General features: G+C 35.9%; 1 protein-coding gene across 11 annotated transcripts; it reads right to left on the bottom strand.

Moving 5' to 3' along the window:
- Window positions 1-25: 25 nt before the first annotated feature.
- LOC131781754 (gamma-aminobutyric acid receptor subunit beta-1) lies at window positions 26-16,967 on the bottom strand. 11 transcript variants are annotated; one of them, XM_059098462.2, is made up of 11 exons: window positions 16,917-16,967; window positions 16,250-16,340; window positions 15,748-15,799; window positions 6,297-6,426; window positions 4,338-4,432; window positions 3,933-4,000; window positions 3,333-3,559; window positions 3,071-3,153; window positions 2,569-2,715; window positions 1,575-1,948; window positions 26-1,132 (listed from the first exon to the last, which is right to left on the bottom strand). In XM_059098462.2, exons 2-11 carry the CDS (start codon window positions 16,316-16,318, stop codon window positions 869-871), a joined length of 1,509 nt encoding a protein of 502 aa, XP_058954445.2. In that variant the 5' UTR covers window positions 16,319-16,340; window positions 16,917-16,967; the 3' UTR covers window positions 26-868. The 11 variants fall into 11 exon arrangements, with proteins under 11 accessions (XP_058954445.2, XP_066017621.1, XP_066017622.1 ...); XM_066161526.1 differs by having other exon boundaries at window positions 29-1,132; window positions 16,124-16,340; window positions 16,917-16,952; XM_066161527.1 differs by lacking the exon at window positions 16,917-16,967 and adding an exon at window positions 14,664-14,740 and having other exon boundaries at window positions 29-1,132; window positions 16,124-16,509.
- Window positions 16,968-17,058: the final 91 nt, after the last annotated feature.

Raw genomic sequence — 17,058 nt, 5'->3', positions numbered from 1 at the left:
GTTCAATGATTTTATTCATCAGAATAATTTTACAGTCACATCTTTGATTAAAATCAGGCAATCATTCGATGAATTCTACTTAATAAGAATATTTTGATAAAAATTTAAGATACTCACAAGATAATCCCTCAGTATGTTCTTTCCTAGTAAGACTGATACAGATCTAACTGCTGTGACATTATTTATTAGGCCTACACAAAATTTTCTTTTAACACTGTTGGTAAAGCGTTGAAACAAAGGCCTTTCACATCAAATCTTATTTGTCATACTTATGTTGATAGTAAGTGATGCTGCGGTTTATTTTTCTCCTCCGAAGACTTACAAGGACTAGTTTCAGCGCTGAAAAATCTACAGAACATCAAATCTGATATGAGGAGGTCTTCCTTGTCCTATTATCCTTTTTTGTTTAGTTGAGCTGCCTATTACTGGTTCAAGACATAAAGGCTAAAGCCTCCTTCATCAGCACAGTAAATACTTTGTCATCACATAAGTAGAGAGGAAAAAGGTTTTTCATAATGTTTACGTGTTTACCCTGACTACACCTTAAATATTCAAGGCCTATAATTATTTTACTTTTTTTTTCTTAAATGGTAATAGCTAGGCCTAGCCTGTAACAGTTTACCTTCAATAAATCGTTCTATCATTTGATATTTTATTCTCGAATAGAGACGTCAAATTCTACAAGAGAATACAAATAAGCCATAATCATAATGTACTGAATTCCCAGCATTGCAGCCAAGGATTTAAACAACGTATCCACGTATTAATTCGTATTTCTATGCGGCGAAATATCTATCGACTTCTTTCATCTATTGCCGCCCAACAATGGTTCTCCTTCAAAACTGATAATTCCCCTTTCTCGTTAGTTTCATCCTTTGCCGTGCACAAGCCAGTAAATGCAATTGAATGCAAAGAATGTGAGCGGAAACCCAATCCGCGAGCACCTGTCTATAGTGTGAGGATTACTAATAAAGTACCATTTTTCCCTCTCCGTTTTCTCTGGGAACGTTTTACTTTCAACACCAAGAGAATCTGTTTCAGCTTGACTTAATACTCGCTTAAGGGCGTTTCCTCGTCGGGGAGAACATTTTGGAGCAAAAAGAGACAAAAGCTCTGTCCTCTCTTCCTGTTTCTAGAGAGAAAAATATCAAGAAAAAATAATAAAAGGAAAAGAAAGTCCGTCAGGATATTTTTCACTGATCAAACGTCTCTGCTTCACAAATTTTTGAAAAAAAAACTTTGATACTCTTTGTAGAAATTCTGGTCAGAGGAATTTTTATATCCATAATTTAAGAAGTGAAAAGCAGATACTGTTAAAACAGTCCATGGTCTCAACTTTACATCCCTGGAGCCTCAGTAGATAACTTTGACCCGCCTTAATACCATATATACAAATATATAGAACTGATGCAGAAACGAAAGCAGATATACGTATCACGAGACACCTTGAGAAATTCTGATACACCTTGAAAAACTCTGGTAGCCTGTTTTTCTTCACCTTAACTTAACGGGTTTATATTTGAAATAGCATTATGCATGCCCTAAAAAAACTAAGAAAATATACATGTGCCCACCTTTGAACCATCTCCCCATTCGCTATCCATTGAAGGCTTCCTTTTGCTTTTATTCTTAACATTTATCATAAATGCTATAAAGGTATACTCCAAAATGGACCCAAACACAAATATGAGACACAACAGGAGGTACCAGTCGATAGCTTTCACGTAGCTCACTTTGGGTAGTGACGCGCGAGCACTGGAAATAAGCGTCGTCATCGTCAGAACAGTGGTGATTCCTAGGGCAACCCGCGCAGGAGCAGTATCGGGGTTAATCCAGAACGATATCCAGCTGATGATAACAATAATGGTGGAAGGTACATAGGTGTCAATCAAAAAGTAGCCGATTCGACGTTTCATCTTGAACATGGCAACTAACGAGGAATGGTTGCCTGGGGAGAAAGTAACAGGAAAATTGTTCGTAAGGGTCCTTAGGTACATATAGTTTATTTTAGATAGGTATATATAATAGGTACACTTATTTATGCGGTCCGGCTAAAAGTTACCTTGATTGGGGCCTCTCTGGCTAGAGGGAGGAAGCACAAGAGGATAGTTAACAACGCAGCATAACGACCCTTACTCCAAGCTCGGTGAATGTTTTAGGAAAACAAAACAAAGTTCTGGAAGGTAACCTAAAACTACATCGGCATCTCATCCCATCCCATCCAGAAACATCTGGTCTTTTGATGTTATGGAAAGGAAGATAGGCTATCATGACCAACCACTTAGTTCGTTTGAAGACTTCTCTACACTTGTTCCCAAACGCAAGGAGACCGTGGAATAAAACGAGGAAAGAGTACGTCCATTTCCTCTGCGTGTCAGCCCTCCCTCCTCAATGAAAGCTCGTGTGACAGCAAATTAAATTAGCCTGTTTAGAATTATTACGCCGCCCATGGATGAGCGTAAACATTGTAGCAATCCTGGGCAAAAATATCTTTAGAATGAACATAACTTGGGAAGAAAGAAACCAGGAGGGATACAGAAACCATAATCTCGATGCGTTAATAAATACCTATATTGTATTTATTTATGACTGCTTCCTTTTCCACATTGACCAACTCAAACTGTGGAAGCTCTACTTCATTGTTGACAAAGATGGCTGATGTGTTGTCATCTCTGGGGTTCCAAGCGTACCAAACGTCAGTCGTTTGGTATCCATCTGATATGGGAAAGAAATTAACATGATGAACAATAGAACAAGAGTTCCAGTCAGGAAAACTGGATCATGAAATCTGAAGCAGTCTTAATGTATTTCCCAACCAGCATCAAGCTTTCATTTCGTGTAACACAGTTACTTTTACACGCGTCTAAACATACAAAACTAGAAGCATTAAATTTTTCCTTTTAAGTACCTTAATGTATATAACTCAAAGGATATTAAACCCCACGCTTTTTTTTCCAAAATTTTTTAAGGAGTAATAAGTGCGGGCATGGTGAGAGAAGCTCATCTCTGCAAATTAACGATATTTAGTAATTGTTTATTTTTATTTGCGTTTTTATAATGTAATACTTACAACTCTCTAATGCCAATGTACACAACTGTGTGTCATGTGGGAATCGACGCAGATCCAACGTACACGAAGTAGTTATTGTGAGTCTGAAAACACCAACAAACATATCAACTAAAGACTGGGGTTGAGTTTGAGTTTGAGTCTTTACATTGACAACACCGAATTTTCTTTTATTGATGCAATCTTAAACAAGTAGCTGTTATAGAATTTTTAATAGCCCGATATTTGGAAACAGGATTATGGTTTAAAACAACTCTCGACTCACCGAATGCTATAGAAGATGCTTCCATTTGGCTGAATCTGCAGCAGGTAATTCTCTGTTGTAACATCATGAAAGTAAGCTTTCTTAGTCTTCAAGAAGTAAGTACTCGGTACCCATATCTGCTTGTTAATATTGCTGCTCAGGGTCAGTAGAGGGCCAGAGGTCAGATGGCCAAACGCTAATCGCTCGTCTCTCCAGTATTGGCGCAAATATATGTCGATTGTAAACTCCTGGAATTACCACAAAAACGGAAACAGAATTGGAGATCATTGATTTTATCTGTCGAATCACTATTTAGCATATAAAGTCAAACACTTTAGCTCTGCTATTTCAACGAACGCTGAACGCGGAGATACCCTGGTGGCATCTAATTGTCATGATTTTTCATTCATGCATGCAAGCGGATGGCTTGGTATCTGAAACATGAGTTCTAGCAGACGAGATAGCTTAAGCATTAAAAAAATTCGAAGCGAATTACGAGGGACTCAGTATCTACATTAAAAAATCAGCATTTTTGCTGTTATGATAATGATAGTATAAACAATAAAAAAGGTCACTGCTTGTAAATACTCTAGCTTTTTTTAAACTGTTTATGGTACTTACCATCTTAACTTCTTGCATTGCCCAGATATTGGCCACGTACATGTCGACTCGTACTTCGACTGGGGAACCTTTTTTCAATGATGATTGACAAGCAGTTAATAAGGAAATCACTCTTGTGATCGCAAAGTCACCTAAGTAATCCATTAAAAAGGATCGGACAAAGAATTTCAGATAATTTTCCCTTTTTTCAACGCACCAGTTAGTGAGTAACACTTGTGTTATCCGTCATCTTTGGCCTTATTTTGACATGATAGATAAACTCAATTCAGCATTGAACTTGCGGAAAATTTGATCTAGCCTTCAACTACAAGATTGTTGAATTCATGTTCGCAGTTGCGATATATATATATATATCTAGAATTATGTATTACTTTACATCGTAGATGACTATAAAACTTTACTTACCTTTAACTCCAGGTCTGATCCTTTTGTCGTAGTCTTTCAAAAGAGTTTCTACTATCTTGGTTGAGTTTGCATAAGCCTTAAACGGCTTGTTATCGCTGAAAAAGACAAAACAAAAACAAATACAAACAAAAAAAGAAAACCATAATTCATTTAGTTAGTTTTAGGAATAGGTCCGACAACTAGGTTCTAACACGATTCGTATCAAGTACAGGAATAATCACAGGAAGTACATGTAGTTCTATGGAGCTCTGCGATGGAGCACCGATTTTTTTTGTCCCACATCCGTGACGAGAAGAATATAATCTCGCTCATTCCAATACCGAGTTTAAAATTTACCAGCTTTTCCTACCTTTTAGTTTAAATTATGTAGGCTATTTTGCTTACTAGAGTAACGCAAAAGATGGAGGTGGCTCTTCCCACCGATCCCATGTCGGTTGAGTTTGTTAATGGTCAACGTCCTTGCTCAGTGAGCTTTTCACAGAGCTGTGCTTCCTATTCCCGTCCCTTCCCAGTCTTGACACCCCTGCACTTCGAGGTGAGTTCTTCCAATTCTCTCGCGTTTCATGGTTTTACCATTAACATGTGTAATTTTTCTCACAATGAAGTGTAAATCGCCATATTTAAAAACTTTTTTAAAATTTTCATCAATTGGCTACGTTTCGCTGCAAATGTTCATGGTGCAAAACAATAGTTAGCAAAAACCAATCATTTACTCTAAGCAACTCCTTTTTGAGATAGAAACTTGACAATGGTAGTATCTCAGTTTCATGATAGAATTTTCGGTCGGAGCGATGTAAATTTAGAAGTCTCGAACCACCTGGTACAAGACGTAAGTGAAAAGAAGCATCATACTGATAACAAACCATCAATTAAAGGTGCAAGTGGATCGCAACTACCTTTTGGACAATCAGGTAGCTTTTGTCGTTCAATTTATATTTTTTGTTCCTTCTCGTGATTAAAAGAATACCCAATCGATCTAAAAACTTTAGTGTAAGAGACAGGTGAAAACGATTCTAGAAAATCGAGGACATGAAGCAAAAAACATATAGAAAAAAAATTACGATTGAGTGAATAGAGTTTCAGATCTGAAACTAAAATATAAAAAAGCTGGGTAGGAAATGAGCCCTTGAATCTCAGATCAATTTCATTCGCGAACAATTGACCTTAATTGGAGCCTTCAGATGTAAACAATCCTATTCATTATTTTTCTTGAGACAGTTATCGAGACTGAACACAATTCAATCGTATGATGTGTATTGACGTTCCACAAGCTGCTAATTGGCGGCCATTTTTTAAAATCATGATGGATCAAACAAAAGACTTTTTTTACACTGATGGTTCTCAATTTGATTGCTAAGTAAGAAACAAATTTAACCTATTACCAACAGGAATTTTGAGCGATACTGAAAAGAACTGATAGTTTAAACTTTATACAACGGAACTTACATTTGTTTAAGGCAGGAAATAAAGAACCTGAGACCGCCAAATTTAACCGTACTTTTGGGATCTTGTTGGCTTTCCAAATGCGTTTTTTATACATGTAATTATGTTAAACAATTCTTAAGCCTAAAAATCATGCCGTGCTAATTACGACAATGGTATACCGGTCAGGTTGAAGTCCATCAACACATGAGCAAAATGGCTTAGAAAATTTACTCTGTCAATAAGTTCGTTTCTTATTTTCGTCTCTTCCAAGTGACGATGTATATGCTCTATAAAGGTTTTACAGATTTCTGTTACAGAGAAAACACTCAAAGAAAATATCAATGCCTTGAACGGAATTCAAACATAACGCAAAAAATTGGTAACATGATAAAACAGCCCTGTTCACTTAGAGGAGCAATCTACGGCAAACATGTATCTAAAGAGTCAAGGGTTTGTTTTGACATTCCGAAATCGGGAATTACTCAAACGATAAGCAACGTATAATTACAAATAAAGCCACAAAATATGATTTACCTTGATGTGTTAACAGAGTACTGTTCACTGGAGACTACAAGAGCGGCCCATACCATCAACACAGAGTGGAATCCCTCATTTCTGTTTAACATTCTTGCAGGCTTGTCGCAAGTGATTTCACTTCTTTGCACTAAAGGAGAAAGACGTCAAGCACAATCAAAAACAAAGAAAATGTCGCCGAAGTTTGATGGACAGACGGTTTTCACCAACGTGACTAGCAGCCATGTTTGGTGACTGAAGTAGAAGAAAGAATTTGCAGTGAGAAGAGCTCATGTCCCACGTGACGGGTTTAAAACTCCAACATGGTTGACGTCACGTTACGCGAAAAAAGGTTAATGGTATAAATGAGCTGTATTTCAAATGCACTGAACTGCGATTTGGCGATTTGTAATTCTGCACCTGATCGCATTTAGAACACAAAGACCTTTGTTACGCAAAGTTCATGAGATGCCTCATGTTAAATTTATACATCAATGACATCATTTAAAGTATTTTCTTAAAAGAGAAAACAATTCATTACAATGTAAACCAAACAAACAAAAAATAAAAACAAAGGCAAAAGAAGAAGTTGTTTGTGGTAGCATAGAATGCCTATATACGGAACCGCTCTACATCATAAAGAATTTCCGCGAATCGTAAAATTTAACAAAGAAATATTGACAAATTTTAACGAGGCAGTAAATGAAAGATTAAAATGTTGAAGCCATCATAGCGATGCTTTATCTTTCTTGTGTAAGACAATTATTACAACTGAATGGCAAAGTTTTTGCGTTCCTATGCATTTAAATGATTATATTCGCTAAGCGATTTTTAAACGTAAAATGGGGGTGACAAAGCTTCACAAAAACAAACTAAGATGGTGCAGCACGACAAAGCAACTGATAAAACTATTAAACAGGATTGAAATGTAAAAATTACTAAATATATAGAAGTATATGCGATAAATATTTGTGGGCATCTAAATAATCACTTTTTGTAAAAATACCGTTCCTGTCATCTGCTGTTTTTGGAAAAAAGTAATCAGATCGACTATTTCTGTTTCGGAGACACAGATTCCTCCCACATTTAAGTCAAATACGAGCGTGTGTAAAAGATTTCGAAACAACATTAATGAGCACGTCCAACTTAGTAGAAGCCTCTTCTATAAAGGCAAAAATGTTTATATTTAAAACATAAACTATTTTTTGAAGAAAGCCAGAAACATCAAAAACCGTACTCAGGAAGGTGAAAAAAGGAAAAATGATAATAGGCGAAGGATCGCAACTTTGCAAAAATTAAATGCCTCTCCACATTGTTTTACCACAAACATTTGTAATCTACACCAGGCTATTCTCGAGACATCAATCAAACTCAGCGCTTAGATCTATTACTGCAGAGGTGATTAAAAACAACGATTTCTTACCACGACACAGTCGAATCTCAGGATAACCTTCGCCGAAAAATAAAAATGCATCTACTGGCCATTCCCCTCTATTTGAGCGCTATTTACTCTTGAAGTGTCCCGCGTAGAAGTTTGATTAGATCCAGTGTTCACTGCAGGTGATAGGCAATTTCTACCACGCGAACATCAAGACACCTGCTAGTAGAAGAGTGTTTCCTGACTTTGAAAACATTACTTATGTTTGTGTCACGAATAGCAAAGCGCCCACTAGAAAACTAAGAACGTTTATTTTAGAAGACGTTTTGAACAGGTGTGTTAAATGCATTGAGAGTAAGTTAGTGCACAGTCGCCCACCATGGTATTAATTATAAATAGTCTGGAGGAGAATAGCGTCAAAGTGCATTTAAATTTGATGTTCTAACAAAATTTCCCACCAAAGACTAGTGTGTGGTAGATAAACTTTTACTACCAGAGAATTCTAAAGCAGAGGATATGGTGCCATTCCAAAATATCACGTAAATAACAGACTACCCCGTGAGGTTCCCTGCTGATATATGAGCCAAAGTCGTATTACTAAATGTTGGTTCGGCCAACTTTCAACAGGCCTTTATATTTGAAAACAGTAGTAGGGACCATTATCACAACGAGCTTGTATTAGAATATGAGGAAAGTAAAAGAAGGCACGTTCGAAAGATTAATTTTTTCCATTAATGTAATTTTAATTCACAGAAATAATTTCAGAGCATTGTGCCGACGTTGTTGAGATCTATATTGTTATGAAACAGGTACAGTTGCTACCCATTCTTCTAACAGACTGATCCTGAAATGGAGACTTAAGATCAAAAATAATAAATATTAAACTACACAGCATGAAACACCTAACAACTTTGAGGCATGTAAGACTTGGTCATCCTACAAAAATTCATTTATTGTGTGCGTTTTTTTAGGAGACAATGTGTTTTTTGATTCAAAACAATGACAGAAATTCGTATGTTGAGACAATTGTTTGTGCTCCCAGTCTTACGACAGATCTATCAGTTTTCCTTCGATAAAATAGGTCGCGCCGACATTTATTTCTTTCATTTTCCTTTTGTTTGGCACATAGTTCTTCATGACCCGAGGATATTACTTTTCCTTTCGATAAATTGTCAATATCAGCGGCCAGTTTGATAAATAATTTAAATAAAAATGTGATACCATGTAAAAGCGACAAAACGACCTTGCTTTTAAGTCCATTTTAAGCAGTTTACTTGTGAAACAATTGCAAGTTCATATCCTTTTGATCTTAGGTTCGCTCTTGAAATGAAATTTGAAACTCTTGATATTTAAAGCAGTCGATATCAGTAAAGGTGTCTACAAACAGTGGTTTCAAATGATGATTGATACCGAAAAACCAAGAAAAGAGGCATAACGCTTGCTTTCGATTGATACAAGCCAGGTTCATTTCCTTTTTGAGCATTAGTTTCAGTCTGATTATAGGAAACCTTGAAAACTTCAGCTTTGCAGCCAAGTAATAATTATCATGAGCGACGGAAAAAAGACACAGACTCATAGCATAATCTTAACTCTTTCAAAATAGGGTAGACGACGGAAAGGAAGAAAAACAATCCATAGTTGAAAAACTCAGGAGTCGAGTCACGCTAAATGATAGCTTGTTTAGTTTTTCTCATTCTAAAGATCCTTTCAAAATTCAGTCTCCTTTGCGAATATTTTCACAATTTTATCGATTATTCCTTCAAGAAAATAATAATCGGGAACAAATCAAAGCCAAAGTTATTAGTGTCACTCAGTCTGGCTTTCTTGTTATTGTGTATATCAATAATTAAGGATCAAAATTAACCCTCAGCATTCCATAAACAGGAAACCAAAGTGATTTTTATATCCGTTTACTTATAAACATTCAAAATTTAAAACCCAGTTAGAAGAGAGTGACACTTCTACTGTCTTCCAAATAACAAATTAATAAAATCCTTGCACTCAAAGCAATTTTTCATCATAGATCATTTTGCTACCTATGCCTATAAAAAAACCTCGAAATATTGTACATTGTAAAGTGCGTTACCTGAGACCATACGGTGTTGCGGGCATAAAACATTAAGCTCGTGTATTTTCATTAGAGCGAAGTCAATTTGCATTACCTAAAAACTTTTCTTATATCTCGGAGAGTAAAGAACTCTTGGGCGATTTTCATAGTAGATGAACTTCTACAGCCTTAATATTTCTGAAGTAGCGTACTAGAAGAGAAATAATCTAAAACTTTCACTAACCGTTTACCAATCGACCGGAATTCGAGGCGGGTTTTTTGGCCGCATTCCAGAAATCGGTACCAAAACAGTGTTCTTGAAGAGAAATTGTAATGCTTTTTTCTACCCGTGTTTCATTTGTGTAATAATTGACCACTGACAGAACTCTCTGTTACTGAACGATGGGAACTGCTTTTCGAACCATCGGGTACGATAGCATCGCATCTCTCAAAGATAGATACGGTTTCGACAGCTCTAATTATTTTGAATCACTAACGTGGGTGATTAACTAACAGTCTTATCATCGAATTATGCAAATGACGTTTAAGATCACACGGCTTCATAAAGTCAGTCAAGAAAAGGAATTGCACTAATTAATTTTATTGTAGTTTACAATGTTTTATAGTAAACAAAACGCAATACTTTGAAATGGAAAGAAAAGAAAAAAGAAATAAAAACTGAAACTCAAGAGAACGAAACAATGTCAGATCAAGTCCGCTACCATGACAGAACCTGATTTTCATGAATTCGCAAATAAATCCAAGCACTCTTGAGGTGATGATGACTTTTTTTTAGCAAGTCCAATGGTGAGGGCTTTCCTTCATAATTAAGCTCAAAGCAAACATGGCATTAATGGTGTATTTTTAATAACTTTTATTTAAAGAGCTTTTTATCACAGGACCTCTGTAATTGTGTGAAATGAAGCTGGTGGCGGCTAATTGAGGTATCTCAATACACATTGCAGCGAACATGAATTTAACTCCAATTATAAGACCAAAAATTAAACTCAGTTATAAAATTTCAAGATATATCTTACGGGTTCTTGCAGATTCATTTTGAGATAACAATACTGTAGGCATTTTTCGTCTTCAAATATTTACTTGTAATAAAGGGAGAGATTAAAAATTCAAATTGCCAGATGCACTCTAAGGAGATAGGATGATATCATGTCGACGGTTTTCTCATTATCTTTCCTAATTATATCGCCAACTTTCAACAGTGATCACAGTACTCTCTAATTGTTCTTTTGCATTCAAAACCAAAACAAACAAATGTAATACAGCATTACTGAACGCGTAAGAGCAAAACAACTCCTGAAAACATTTTTGGCTCTCAGGGGTGCATCACCCATCCACAATATGAATATAGATGCATTTTTCCTAAGGCCACGGGCTCCTTTTCGTGCACTGTAAAATACGAGATCTACTTTTTTTTCGCATTCTTAAGCTGCACTTCAAGTTCACTAATGAGGGGATGATTTGACAAGAACACATGTCCAATTTTTTTGTGAAATTCCACATCGACATCGGCAAGATTATATTAATCCGTCTCGTTGAAAAAGTTTCCTTGCTAAACGGTAAAGTAAGGAGTTTTGCCTTGTCAAGTGCATTTATACGAGAAAAGGAATTGAAAATGTTTAAACGTTCTTCTCAAACAATTCTATGTGGCTGTTAAACTAAATTTGCTATTTCATTTTATCTACAAGTTTCGGCTCTATATATTCCACCACGTATCATGCAAAGGGAGTTCGTCCCCGACAACTTCATATACTGCTTTAGCAATATCAATTTGCAGCAGGCTCGTTTTAAACTACGTTTCAAACTAAATGACCAAGACTGCAAAGTCCAAAGGTGTGTTCCTGTAACCGTAAAACTTTAACATTTTTTCTTTGTTTACTTATCACATATTTTGGGTACCTTCACTAATAAATAGAAAAGAAGCAATTCGACGAAAAACTAGGTGCGTATACTTAACAGGACCGTGAGGGTACACTGATTCTAATTTTTTTCATCTTTCTTTCCATCGTTTTTCATTAATCGTTACTTACGCGCAGGCTCTGTACTTCTCCATAGAAAAATTGATTTGATTGAACAACTGACATACAGGAATCAATTCTTGAACCCGGCTGGTAACTTACATCGTTTTCTACAAATTTATCAGGATGAGGTTTGATGCAGAACTCTAAAAAGTAGGTTTGTTTTCAACTGCTTGATGTCATTTTAAATTTATTGCATATTTTCTGTTTCATTGGTTTCCATTAAGAACGATGAACAGAGGTTTGCGTGAAATTTGAGAGAAATGATAATGACACCAACAAACTGCTCTCCATTATTCTTGATGCACATCATCTCCAAAACTGAACATTTGTCGCTAGAGGACAGATCACTTTGCATGTAAATCCAAGGCTGCGTTAGTTAAACAAAACAAATTTTTTAGAATAATAATAATAAAATTTCACGCCAAAATATTCCGAGTTCGAGTCGATTACGGAGAGTGAGTGACAACATGTAAACCACTGTGAATCTGATTAGAAACTGGTTTTTTTTTCTTTCTTCTAAGACATCTAAAACGAAAATTGTTTGATGATGTTCATGATACATATAAATCAGCATGGAGGATGTCCTGATGTGCATCCCCACGTAATTCCTAAAAACACATGAATATGAATGTACATGGCACGCTTTTTCAAAAACTTGGCAATATGAAAACATGTATTAAATATATATACCTTTTCTTTTCCTCATCAAAAATAGGCACTTTTTGGCGAGAAAAGGAAATATGCGTATATTTCATATATATTTTCATATCGCAACGTTTTTGAAAAAGGGGTGACATTTATACATACATATATATATGTGTATGTGTGTGTGTGTATATTTTATTATATATATATATATATATATATCTTTTCACAGAAGGGAGAAATAAAAAAAAATTATCATCTTCATTCTGCCGGGCTTTTCACAACTAAAACGAGAACAGTCGTCGGAGAAAACGTTGATAAAAGATACTAGCTTAACGGCAAAAAAAAATAATATGGAAAAAAGCACCCACACGAAAGAGGTTTGGTTCGAAGTTTTTCTTTACATGCACTTTATTCGTATTTAACTCTGTTGCGATTTATCGAATAGCGCCGAAAGAAATCTCTTGTGGCCGCTATTTAAAACAATGTTATTGTACCAGAAGTTTTAAAGGTTTGAACTCTTTAAGGGTTAATTTTCTTACCAATTCAGTAGCAAAATGAGCAGTTTTTCCATTCTTTTTAGTCTTTTATTAATACTTGTGCGATATTTTCACCAGGCATCACCAAAGAAAACCGACGGAGTTTAATTAATGCAACTTACGTTTACATTTACTCAATTTAAAAAAAAATTGCTCTCTGTAGTGATAGCAAATAAGGTGATCTCTAAGTACTAGATGAACAATAGGTCTCCGTGGGAAAATAGCAATGTGAGCTTCGTACGAAGCTCCTTCAGTCTAATTACAAACCACTTTCAGAAGGATATGCGCTACGATTTATATATCCAAAATTAGAATTTTTGATGATTTTTTATCTCCAGCTGAGAAGGAAGTCCGCAGTTCAAGTACCACAGAACTATCCCCTAAATTTTTCTTTCAATCCGCTGTGTGAGACCAATAGCATTTCGTCGACTAAGTATCTGCGCTTTCACATCTTTAGGGTCAATTTTTCCTTAAACATTGTATTCTTATGAAGAAAAGCTACTGGGAACATTGAAAATATTAACATTGGTAATATGTGACGAGTATATTTATATAGAGCGTTTGTTTTTTGCCACCAGAATGGCTTCGGGCAATACACTTTAGTTTGCAAAATTTTCGAAAAGCTTTTAAAACAAACATCGATTCAATAACAGACAGTCTAAGACCAAATAATAACGTTGATCAACTAAAAGATATCATGGTGTAACCATGACAACAACAAGGCTATTTTTCATTCGAAAATCTAAGATGGTCATAATATATCGTTATAGCTAAATACAGCAAAGTATTTTAAAGACCAAATAATTTACGAGAGGGGGATCAAAGACGTTAACATCTACGTATGACTACTATCCGTGGAAAACTCACGAAAACTTACGATAACCTGCTTGCTTTTGCTTACAGATAAAAATACTGCGAGTAACCTATTTTGGTTTCCAAGACGAGTATGTGAAAATGAATCGATCCCTTCCGACACAACCCGAATGAAATAATCATCATCTCATGCTAAAACAATGTATCAAAGAAGTCATTGTTACTCTCATAATGAATAAAACTCGTAAACTAAAAACCCTGCTCTCTTCTATCTGAGAAACGCATTAGATGGAAAAAGGATAAAGCATTTTTAACCTTTTTTCTTCACTCAGTGGAGCCTTCTCTTCAATCAAAGCTTATTGCAGAATTTAGCCATTTTGCGAAATTTTCCTTTTTTTAAACTGAAACTTTTTGTCTCCTAATCAAAGTTACGAGATAACAGTTTAAGGCTAACTTACATTCTTCCAGTCAGTTTTAAAATCAACCAAGTAGTCTAACTCATTTTGATGTTTCCATCTTCATGGCAATCAATTCTGTCGTCACAAAAACTTGTAAAGGAAACGAACTGAATGAAAAAACTTAGCCTAAACATTAAATACTCCTCTATCAGTGGTCGGATTTAATTACCTTTCAAAACACCAAGCAATAAGGCCTCCTGGAGAACAGAGCTTGATATTTTCATAACACGATCACGCAATCATTACTGAGGGACAGAAACGTATACGAGTCAAGCCAATTTGATCAAAAATTACCTTCCTATGGCTTGATTTAGGTGCAATAACAAAGCTAAGCTAAGTGTTGATCTATGAGCCTTTTTGCACGAGGCCGGGTTGATTTGTAACCCAGGTCGAGTTACCGCAAAGAATACTACTGAAAAATATACATCATGTATATTTTTAGCATTCTTTGAAATGATTTCACACGAACCTGAGTGTCTAGACAGTTGTAGAGGATGTGGTTTGCTTCGAGACTGACACAGGCCTGTCTTTCCATCGACTTAAAAACTAGATAACATGAGCAATAAAGGAAAAATGCAATGTTGAGTAGGTCGGAATGGAAGTAAATCGTAAAGTAAAAAAAAAAAAAAAGAAACCCGTTTATCTGAGCACAAAAGGCCTGGTTAGCTAAGGGCCAGTTTTTACATGAGAGCGTTTTACAAATCTCAACCCCTTCTGCCACTTCATTCCGCGTCTCGACAAGGGTTACCCAGCAAAGAGGGCTAACTCGGCTTTGCGGCTTTTTTCACGAAAACACTTCTGAACATTGGAATGACAAGGCATTACTTTTCGAGGTGATTCCACCCGGCTTTATAAGTAACCCAAGGTTGTGTAAAAAGGTTTCTAAAGTGTCATTTCCAATTTTTCTTGTTATTATAATCAGCCATCAAAAATGTGGTTGATCCCACGAAACCTTGCATTTTAAGCGACTAGCGATCATTATCATTTGGTAATTTCATAGCTGAATGCTTTTCAATTGGAAAAAAATCGTTCACGACCAAACAAAGAGGGAATGCAAAGTAAAATCTTAAGATTCTCTCAATTTCAGGTTAAATATTGAAATTGATACGGAAAAGAAGGTTTCTAAATAAATAATAAGAAATCAACAGGAACAATTTTCGCGCGAAGTGTGGTTGAGGCAGCTCAATAGTAGGTACCTTGAACAGAAGTACTTACGATTTTGAGTTTAAATTCTATATACCTACACTCAAATGAAACATTAGACAATCAACCGCAATGAATCGTGCAGTCCAATTGTTTTTATTATGATTAAAATGTAGAACGTGACATTTCTGTATTGAAATAAATGTGCTATCGTTACCGACAATTTCGTATTTGGGGAAGCCGAATATTTCGCGGATATCTCTTCCGGCTCAGTATTTGTAATATAACGAACTGCAAAAGAATTTGAGTTTCCCTTAAGTAAACTAATTTTGATCGCGGTGTTTCTAGTGTCTAATGCTTAGTTGAGGGTTTATTCTATTGCATAATTCTGCCCATCATGATTTGCATACCTTGTGTATGAGGTTTGCGGGATTTCGTACTGCGACGGGAGTACACAAACTTCTGCCGGGAGAAAACAAACCGCTTCATCAGAGAAAAAGTAAAATCTTAAAATCATCAAAAAAGTAACAAACAGCAATCTCGAGGAATAACATATTCCTCATTTTTGAAATTATGTTGATGTAAAGCAGTTGCTTCGCATCAACTGTTTTAATTTGTTCATTAAATCGTCAATCAGTAGCTTCTGGCGTTGAGTATTTGCGTTGTGAAGTTGGATATGAGGGTAGATTTGTACATGTAAACCACCCTTAAGCATACCACGATGGGAATAAGGTGAAATAAAGGTATATCTGAAGTGTTATCTTCAAGTAAACCCAAACAACTTACCCATTGAATATTAAATCCAACAGCAACATGTGACAAAGAAGAGAAGCGAGGCGAACATAAAACCGGGTTACAAATGACTGCCAAACGTAACAGTTTATTTTCTAGTTCCTAGATCTTCGGGCTTACCGGCGGTCCAAGTCGAAGTCCGAAGAAAAACTGAGGTAGAGCGTTTCCGTTGTTTTCACACGAAGACATCGCTGCGGCTTCGACACTACCACTTTATCACAAATGAACAAAAAAAACTACTTCGCACGAGTTTGTAAAACCCTAATCCTTCAGAACGGCAAAATAAATTGTTCTTTAAGTATATGAAAGGTACATTTAGCAACACGTGACCAAAGTTGTTATAACATACAGAGTCTCCTTGTTAATTATATGACCCGTTTTTCAAGAAATATTGCATTTAGCATTAATGTCCAGCGGGGAGTAAAATGGTTGACTGTCACCGACTTGTTGATTGAAAGTGGATTTCTGCGGCAGGTGCAAAGGAAGAATTTTATGAAATACTTATTCGAGATTACTTGAAGCCAAAATAATCACAGCGAACGCTTCCATCAGTTTGAAAACACGAGTTTAAATGTTTATGGCGCGAACGACCGATTGTTGGTCTCAATGATTTCCAAGAAGAAGAGAGAAATAATATGTGAGTTCAAGTAGCGGTCGATCATACTGTGAAAGATAATAAAAAAGATTAGTGGAAAGGGCTTTTTCAATTTCTTGAAGTGAGATTTGATCATCACAAAGAACGGCCGGAGGGGGATTCTGTACCACTATCAGAATGACATATACTGACCATTTCCTATCAAGGTTGAACGTTTTTCGACTTCCTTACTCCTGATATCACTGGCTCTTCATCTCTCGCTTACTTAAAAGAAACTATTTAAATTACATTTTCCCAACAACTATTAATTCCACTATGGACTATGACATGACTT

Source organism: Pocillopora verrucosa, chromosome 14 (assembly GCF_036669915.1).
Source record: "Pocillopora verrucosa isolate sample1 chromosome 14, ASM3666991v2, whole genome shotgun sequence".
In the NCBI taxonomy this organism is placed as follows: Eukaryota; Metazoa; Cnidaria; class Anthozoa; order Scleractinia; family Pocilloporidae; genus Pocillopora; species Pocillopora verrucosa.
Note: the sequence above shows the minus strand (reverse complement) of the source record. Positions and strands in the feature narration are given on the sequence as shown.

Coding starts and splice junctions, on each gene's coding strand:
- LOC131781754 (XM_059098462.2), bottom strand. CDS start 16,318: ATGTCTTCGTGTGAAAACAACGGAAACGCTCTACCTCAGTTTTTCTTC. Junction 15,800..16,249: donor GACTTCGACTTGGACCGCCG/GTAAGCCCGAAG, acceptor TTCTCCCGGCAG/AAGTTTGTGTACTCCCGTCG. Junction 2,716..3,070: donor TACATTGGCATTAGAGAGTT/GTAAGTATTACA, acceptor TTCCCATATCAG/ATGGATACCAAACGACTGAC.